Source organism: Pyrgilauda ruficollis, unplaced genomic scaffold (genome assembly GCF_017590135.1).
Source record: "Pyrgilauda ruficollis isolate IOZ18807 unplaced genomic scaffold, ASM1759013v1 scaffold9, whole genome shotgun sequence".
In the NCBI taxonomy this organism is placed as follows: Eukaryota; Metazoa; Chordata; class Aves; order Passeriformes; family Passeridae; genus Pyrgilauda; species Pyrgilauda ruficollis.
The window spans coordinates 2,035,411-2,044,362 of NW_024531043.1; the positions used below are offsets into that span (position 1 = coordinate 2,035,411).

The 8,952-nt window shown below is 44.8% G+C and overlaps 1 protein-coding gene across 1 annotated transcript; it reads left to right on the forward strand.

The window, feature by feature from the left end:
- Window positions 1-6,830, forward strand: LOC121364992 (solute carrier family 2, facilitated glucose transporter member 11-like). The gene is made up of 12 exons (XM_041488804.1): window positions 1-96; window positions 858-1,018; window positions 1,532-1,656; window positions 2,578-2,707; window positions 3,144-3,292; window positions 4,078-4,264; window position 4,410; window positions 4,605-4,715; window positions 5,230-5,331; window positions 5,694-5,769; window positions 6,104-6,231; window positions 6,624-6,830. The coding sequence occupies exons 1-12, from the start codon at window positions 1-3 to the stop codon at window positions 6,828-6,830; spliced, it is 1,473 nt and encodes a 490-aa protein (XP_041344738.1).
- Window positions 6,831-8,952: the final 2,122 nt, after the last annotated feature.

An 8,952-nucleotide genomic window follows, 5' to 3' on the forward strand; every position in this document is an offset into this window, starting at 1 on the left:
ATGAGCTACAGCCTTTTTCTCCTGGCTTTTGTCCTGGGCATGACTGGAACTTTCCACTATGGACTGCAGGTCTCCATTATCAATTCTCCTGCTGAGGTAAGCATGGAAAGCTCAAAGAGTGATCTACCAGGATTTCACTGTTCTCAGGCATTCATGCCTCTATAGGCAGTGGCTAACTTTTTACTTGTGCTTTCAAAATTAAAAAGAATTTTGGTTTCTTAGTTCTAAGAGTAGCTGCTACTGCTCTTGTGTTTCATGAGGTTTGAACTTCTGTTTGATGTGACAGCTGGGAAAGGGAAGGATGAATAACATCCATAAAGTCAGCCATTTCCCCCTACTGCGTGGCATTGCTCTTGGGGTAGCTCCTTGTACCATGTGCTTGACCACCCACACTATTTCCAAGTGGCTGTAAGGTGAAATAGGGCAGGGAAGGACTGTAGCTCCAGAGCTGAGGTCAGCACTCCTACCTGCAGCTGGAAAAGGAAAACTGGGGGTGGTGTTTGTCATCCTGAATGGTACCAAGGACACTGAGCTCATACTATCACCAGAGACAAGTGGGAATGGCAGGAAAAGATCAGGGTGAGAAAAAGTCAGGGTTTAGCACAGAAACAGAAACCTACCATTCTCTTACTGGCACTCACAGTTGATATTTAATATTGATATATTGGATCTCATTGCTAAAATATCAGCTCCAGGCATGGTAATGGCAAAATTCCCATTGGGGCTAAGGTTTCAACCAAGGTTATCGACTGAAATGTATCAAAAAGACCGATAAGCAGATAAGAGAATTAAAAAAGCAGTGCAATTATGCAAAAATATGTTGGCTGAGTCCACTGTTTTGTTTTTTTCTTTTAAAGTACATCCAAAGTTTCATCCATGACACCTGGCTGAAGAGATATGGCTCCTCTCCCAGTGCAGAGATGATCACTTTGATGTGGTCCCTCATTGTGTCCATCTACAGCATCGGTGGGCTCCTGGGCTCCTCAGCTGCTGGGTACTTGTGTGTTCGATTTGGAAGGTAGGAAGAGAGCTTACACCAGTCCTTGTGCTTACACCCACTACTGCAGACAAATCAACTGTGTCTCAGGAGAAACACTGCTTGTAATGTGGCAGCCCAGGACTTCCAATTAGAGACCAGTATAGTGAAGAAACAGAATGGAAAATCCTGCCAGTGATCGTAAGGAAAATCATACCCTCTCCCCTATAGTCCAAAGCAAATCCAATCCAGGGAGGTCACACGAGAAGTACATGCATTTTAAAGAGAATTTCAGAGACAACCACTCACAAAGCTTGTTCTCCTGTGTAGATATTTACTCTACTAGAGGCACCAAAACCTTCAACTAACTGATCAGTCTGTGACAAGTTTCCCCATTGCCATTTCCCATTTAGTTCAGCTGATCTCAGAAGCCAGCACTGAGTCTGTAACCAGGGTACAATTCATGCCACTCCTGTCAGGCTGTGAATGAGGCAAGAGCAGTATTTCATATTAATTTGAATGAATTAATTTCACATTAATTTGAATGAATTCCAGGAAGAAGGCCATGCTGCTTTCCAACATCCCTGCTCTGCTGGGTGCTGCTCTGATGGGACTCAGCCGGCTGTGTGGATCTTTTGAGATGATCATTGCTGGAAGGTTATTTTCTGGAGTCTGTGGAGGTAAATTGGCATTCCTACCTGTGGTATTAAAGAGTGGGAAGAGCAGTGACTGGGGGTCACAAAGACTCACCAGCCTGAGTAAACAGATCACAGTTTTTTTACTACATTCTGCAGAGAACATGATAGCATGAGTGCATTTTTAACTAGATAAGAAACCACAAACGTAATTAAATTAGGAATGTATGACATCTCCATTTCTCTTTCTTCTATCTTTACATCCAGTCCATAGAAAAGGTACTGCCAACTTCGTAAGAAGCCGTATGCAAAACATGCAATATTTCAGGGAATCATGCTCACTCAATAGAGAACTGGCCTCTGTTGCCCCTGTTGCTTTTCACTGTGGCTGATGCTGCCCTCCACATTACAGACAACAGAATGGTTTTCAAGCAATTCAGTTAGAATTTTCAATTATAATTTCCAGATGCCTCAGAAGGTTATATTCTGTCAGTGCTTTTGATCCCTGAGCAGCTGGATAAAGATAATACTAATCAGAAAAAAAATTTGAGAGGATAAATATTAATTAGTTCACTGAGCAAACAGAATGTACAGCATTTGCCAGCTCGGTGGTTTCAAGCAGAAGATAAGGCACATAGTGTCTGAATCGCCACTGAAAAATGTCATCTAAGACTAGAGGGAGTAACCACAGCCCCATTTGTATATGGGGCTGTAGGAAACAGTGTCAGGGAAGGCCAGCCTGCTGAAGGACAGATTTCCCACAGGCCCATACTTACTTAGTGAAATATCTAGCAATGGCACAAGGCCATGGTATGGGGCACATGCTTCATGCCAGGCAGCCACATCCTCAGCACTGTTAAAAATGTATCTGAGAGCCAACCCTATAGGCACTGTCCAGAATGGTCCCCTCCAAAACAGCAGACCTAGGAGGGTTTGCGTGGCCCTAACAGTGCTTTGTCCCTGCAGGTTTAACTCAGAATGTCCATATCATGTATGCTGGGGAGTGTGCTCCACGGAAGCTGCGTGGGCTGATTGCCATAACAGCTGCTACCTTCTCTGCTCTTGGAAAATTTGTAGGATTTGTTCTGGGTCTCAGGTAAGAGAGTCTGAAACATACGCAATTTCTTCTGTTATTAAAATATGTGCATCAATGCACACCTGTGCCCAGGGGCTGCTATTTGGGCAGTCAGTACCAGTCTGGTAACTCGTGGATCTTGTAATAATGGTAATGGAGCCTATTTGGATCACAAGCAGAGGCATCAGCCCCTGCAGGTTTTCCCCCAGCACTTGTGCTGGGACTGTCGGTCCCTGTGAGCCCTCAGGACACAGGAGGACACAGGTGGCCTTGCTGTGCCCAGCACTGAGCAGCAGGAGCCAGCACCGTGCAGCTCCTGCGCTGCAGGCAAGGGCCCTCTGCACTCCCTGCAGGGACACAGCCAGCAGGGCTGGGGGATGAGCCTGTGTCTGCCTCTGCTCACATGGCCAGCACACACCGTGCCTCAGCCCCTCTCACCCTGCTGCTTTTGTTCCAGAGAAGTTCTTGGAGTGGAGGCTCTCTGGCCCATTCTGCTGGCAGCCAATGCAGTCCCTGTCCTTGTTCAGTTTCTCACCCTCCCCTTCTTCCCAGACTCTCCCCGCTACCTGCTCATTGACCAAAAGGACAAGGAGGCATGCATCAAAGGTGAGGAAATGGGCCTTAAAGCATTAATTCCGGGAAAAAGGGGAAAATACAGTAAAGCCCCAGAAGAAAGACCCTGGAAGAAAGCTACAGCTGGGAAAAAGACACTTGGTGTTTTGGCTCTGAACGTACTTTCAATTTAAATGAAAGTCAGCCTCTTCTGTTTGGATATTAGTGCTTTCTTGACAGTACCCTCTGCTAAGGTCCTCCAAGGGAGGTGATCACACATAGCTCGTATTCCCCGCAATGCAGATTGTGCCCTGAGCAGTGAGAGTACAGGTGCAGCTCCTTCTCTGTGTGAGAGAGAGGCTCTGCACTGTCGTGCTGTATCTGTAAGCATTCCAGTTCTTCAGTAACCTTAACAGCAGACACTGACAGAAATTGAGCAACAGCCACTGTGGGTATTTAACTATCAAAAGATAGGACTCCTTGGATGTAAACTTATTTTTTATATGTAGGAGTCATTTAATCTTGTCTGTGTTTTGGAGTGTGTACTAGAACTGCACCTTTAGCAGGAGGGTGTTCAGGGAAGGATTGGTAAGAAAGCAAGTGTGACTTACATTGAAAGACTGTCAGCAGCTACTGGCCAAAGGTGAGGTCACGTTAAGATTTATGGGTAAAACAGGACAGCAATGATCTGGACCTGTGTCGTATCTGAGTCCAGACCTCTAGGATGTTCACACAAGAAAAGAGCATGAAGTTCTAAGATACTCTGCAGAGCAGGAAATGATCTTCTGGACTCATGTCTGTGCTGGTGAGCTTGGTCACCTCTCCTCCTCTCCTTCCAGCTGTGAAGCAGCTCTGGGGGGATGGGGACCATCTGGCTGAAATAAATGACATGATGTCAGAGCAGAGAGCCATCGGTGGCGAGAAGGCGAAGAGCGTCTGGGACCTGCTGCGGGACAGAGCCGTGCGCTGGCAGCTCATCACTCTGTTCCTCGTGGTCTCCTGCATCCAGCTCATCGGGGCCAATGTGTTACGTGCAGGGCTTTGCTCTGCCCCCGCACGGCTGGCAAGCTCCTCAGCAAAAGTAACCTCTGCGAGGGGCTGGGAGTGACTACAACAGCGCCCTAAGGAGGGAGCTGTTGGTACTCTTTGTTACAATCTTTCCCCCTGGAAGTGTGGGACCTGGGATAAGTCTAGAGCTGTGTTTTAACAAGTGTCTTCTGAAGGCATTTCTATGGATTACCCTGTTAGGATAAGATGGTTTTCTATTTTGTTAAGGTCTGGTTAGTTATTTTCTGTCCAAAAAGACAGATGCTAGCATAAACATGGTCACAAGTGTACAGCTTTCACAAATGTCTATTCTTTCCAGGTTTACTCTTATGCATACAGTATCTTTACAAAGGCTGGAATCCCCCCTGCTCAAACCCATTATGTCTCCCTGGGGATTGGGACCACTGAGATCCTCTCCACAGTTCTGTGTGTAAGTGGTTTCTCAGCTGAATTTTGTCCTGCTGTAATACATTACTCATTTTGATCTTCAGAAATACTGTAAATGGAGCTTCAGGAATCAAATTTTTGCAACAAATCAACCATGGAACCGATCAGTTAAAAGTCCTCTCCCCACACCCTGCAATCATGGACATTTCTATTGTGCCTCTGGAAAGAGCTGAGAGTCTTGGATCAGACTTGGGGGTCCCAGTTCCCCCCTGGAAGGGCAGATGTCATGTGTCAGTAGGACGCAGGGCTGTAGGAATCACAGCAGTGTAAGCATTCCCACTCTGCTCTCCTGCCTGGCTCTCCTTTGCCTGCAGGACACCAGCTCTGACCTCCTCTGCCCAGACAGTGCTCCCTGCAGCCCTGCACCTCCCAGCTCTGCTCCTCCCCGCAGCTCCTGGTGCTGCTCAGGCCCCCAGAAGGGGCCAGTGCAGGCAGGGGCTGGAGCAGCTCAGCACTGGCTGTCCCTGGGAGCTGGCAGCATCTCCTCCTGTTCGCAGGGCTTCCTCATCGAGCGTGCGGGGAGGAAGACGCTGCTGTGGAAAAGCTATGCTGTGATGGCCTTGGCTCTAGGGCTCCTCACAGTCACACTGTCACTGCAGGTAAGACCCCACTGGTGCATTAGAGCTGCGCCCATGTTTTATTCTATGACAGATCTCATTACTATTTCCCTCCCCACAAACCCCTTTTTAGTGAGTAGACTATTTATCCCTTTTTAGTGAGTATTTTTGGAGCTAACCATCGTATTCATAGAGGCTTGTACCCAGCCATGTACATCTGGTTAAAGACAGTAGCTTTACACAACCAAGATCACTGCCAAGGCTATCTCCTGACATTTCTGAAAGTAGAGGAAATAGATCTATGTTAAACATTGACGTGCTTAGTAATGATGAACATTGATAATGGAGCTAGATATATAAAATTTTATTTTCTGATTTTCTTTGATTTTCATTTCCTACCACAGGACTCCTTTTTCTGGGTACCATACTGCTCTGTTGCACTTGTCTTTATTTTCATCATGAGCTTTGGCATTGGGCCAGGTTGGTATTTTTTACTGGAATGGTTTAATTTATTCACTCATTCTTTCCTCACTGCAGCCTTTAGGAGAGATCCCAGGCATAGCTGTTCCAAAATAGGCATGAATCCCTACTTCTGATTCAGTGCAGGTGTTGATATTTCCCTCCATACTATGGTAGGAGGTAAAATTAATTTCCTATTTCATTCCTACATGCCTTTTTCCTGAAGAGCCAAGCACCACTTCAGACATTTCCAGACCACTTAAAGCCATGAATTTATGCAGCAAAGTGAAGTATGAGGTATGAAAGCATCTTGCAAAATTTCTAAGCTTCCTTCTTTCTTCAATATTTTTTTCAGGTGGAGTAGTATGCCCCTTGATCACTGAAATATTTATTCAGTCATACAGACCAGCTGCTTATGTTTTTAATGGTGTTGTAAACTGGATCCAACTCTTCCTCCTTGGGCTTGTGTTCCCTTTCATTGTGGTAAGCAAAGTAGGGTGTTTGTTTCAGTTCAGAGCAAGTTAGACCCCTCTTGAACCCAGACCATGCTTCTCTTGTCAACACTTCATGCAACAGACAGAGCCCAAATTAATTGCAGTTCTGATGGTCTCTTCCTTTTTAACCAGGTATTTACTGGAAGTGTAGCAAACCCACAAAATGCTTCTAACTCTACACAAGTTAGAGTGACACAGGCAACACAGATGCAGTGACAGAGGCACCGACACTGTCAGATGTCATTTGAAGCAGGATTTATATCCATTAAGTCTCTGACCTACTTCTTTTAGTAAATATAAATCCAGAAACTCTACATCATAAGAGAAAAAAAATCAAGATTAATGTTTATGAACACATTTTTTCTCTCTGTTTTCCTATAGGAAGGGCTTGGTAATTTCTGTTTCATCATTTTCCTGACATATTGTCTGTCCATGGCTATTTTTGTACTCCTGGTGCTGCCAGAGACCAAAGGAAAGACCATGCTGCAGGTCAAGGAGGAGTTCAACCGCCTGAACTACCGTGGAAAGAAGGGGCAGGCAGCCCTACAGCAGAGTAACTGCTCAGTGGTGACTGTTACTAGGCTTTAAGAATAAACCCTCCCCTTCATATTTTGCTCTTTTATTACTGTATTGCCCAGAAGTCTCACTAAGCAAGAGAGAATCTCTAGATCCACCAAAAAATCACCTTCAGTACAGGGTGCAGCATGAACTTGGTGGTTCTCTGCAGCTCCTGAAATATGAGCTGAATGAATTCCTCTGCAGAAAAAAATTAAACACCGTTTGTAGTGAAAATAAGATCTTTGTCAGTCCCTGCAAGCTTGCAGTTATAAACTGAAAACACAGGATCTGCTATTTTCTTGGCAAAACCAGGTGCCACAGTTGGCAGAAGTGATTCTGGAAGGTCCAGAGGTACAGCAAACTCGCAAAGAAGACAGAGCTTTGACAATGAAATTATCCACTCCTATTAACAAGTCAGTGCCAATGAGCTTTCCCAGAGCAGAAGCTTCAGTTCACAGGAAAAGAAGCATTAACTCTTTAACCCAGTGAAAGAAGAGTGCCTTGCCCAGCAGCAGGCAGACTCAATATGCAACCTTCCCCCACATTTACTGTCTTGGAGATTCTTCTGTTGGGAACAACAGGGATATGTCAGCACTGATAGAAAGCAATGAGCAAAGAAAGCAGAGCAGCAGGAAATCATGAGTGGGCAAATCCAGAGCGCAGATTCTCCTTCTTCATTGGCAATGACTGTGCAGCATCTCTTCAGCCCAGAGAACGCTGGGTTTCAGTGGGATTGAGCCCTGAGAGGGATTGGTACTGACGAGCCAGAGAAGAGGGAATTTAATCCATATGTGGGACTGTTTGCTTCTCTTTCCAGGTCTCTGAATACTTCACATTTTCATTATAAAACCTGGTAAAAATGGCTTCACATCTGTGTTCATTGCTATATGACATGACATTTTTTTGTCTTCTTTATACTCTAAAGTTTTCTGATAAGGAAATAAAAAGCAGTGACTAGGAAAACACATCCTTCTGATTGTGCCTGGATTGATTTTCATTGAACGAAGACTCAGGGACAGAGGAGGCCCCACCTTCTGGGGCAGTGCTGCTGGGCTCAAGGAACGCTGCGTCTGTCCTGTTCTGGAGATGAGATCTTCACCACCAACTGATGCAGTTGCTGCACAATAAATTTTGCAAAAGGATCTGAATATTGAGCAGCAGTTTCTTTCACAGCCCTAAGGCTCCTGCTATTTTATCTTCACATCATCCTCCAGCAGTATTTGTGGCAGTGCCAAAAGCTAATGCCAGGAGCAGGGAATTTTTCCAACACAGCCATCCCTCCCATGACAATCGTCACACTATCAAAAAAACTAGATAAAGTTTGTTGTTTCAAGGCTTGAGATCATTGATTGCACAGTGCCACTTTAATAACCAACATACATTCCTTCTTCTGGTCAAAAAATGCAGGAAAAAAAAAAAAAGAAGCATTGGAAGTGTTTTGAAAAGAAAATATTAGGTAATTGATTATTTTAAAGGTCCTTATTTGGTTTGGTCCTTTCTCAAACTTACTGGTTCCCAATGAGGAAGTTTTTATTGTCTTACAAGACATTCGAAACTCATTTCCTAATACATGTCTTTCTACAACATTATTGTGCTCAACCTGCCTTACTGCTCCCCTGCTACTAAAGGCTGTCCACAAGAGGGAAAGTGTGGTAAATCATTAACACTGCCATAAACTGTCATGGATTGGGAATAAAGGTTGAAGAAGTATTTGTGAATCTGCAGTTCCAGGATCCAGGATGGATCCAGGGTCACACAAGTGCAAGACAGGGCATCTCTGAAAACAAAAAACCCCTCCAAGTCCAGGGTATTGGGTAAGCTCTATACTGGGTCTGGAAAAAGCACATTTCATTCAGTGTTCAAGTCCTAGGTGGAGGGATGCATCTTGTCCTCTTCTTTAGGAAAAGAAATAAAACCTCTACCTGTGTTTAAGGCTTGCTTTTTATCTCTGTCTGCACTTAAGACTTGCTTTTTCCATTTAAGTCTTGCTTTTTTACCTCTATCTGCATTTAAGGTTTTCTTTTTCCATTGTACAACACTGAACAATGGTGTGAGGCCAGATAGAATGAGACAGCAGTAGGAGCATTCTAGGAGGGACAAAGACAAGAAAAGAAAGAGCAACAGGGCTCTGCAGGGACTGTTGGATCAACTA

Bases quoted from the DNA above. Each gene is read 5' to 3' on its own strand.
- LOC121364992 (XM_041488804.1), top strand. From the start codon at position 1: ATGAGCTACAGCCTTTTTCTCCTGGCTTTTGTCCTGGGCATGACTGGA. The intron at 1,657-2,577 runs GTAAATTGGCAT...TTGTCCCTGCAG, and splicing joins ATTTTCTGGAGTCTGTGGAG to GTTTAACTCAGAATGTCCAT. The intron at 2,708-3,143 runs GTAAGAGAGTCT...CTTTTGTTCCAG, and splicing joins GGATTTGTTCTGGGTCTCAG to AGAAGTTCTTGGAGTGGAGG.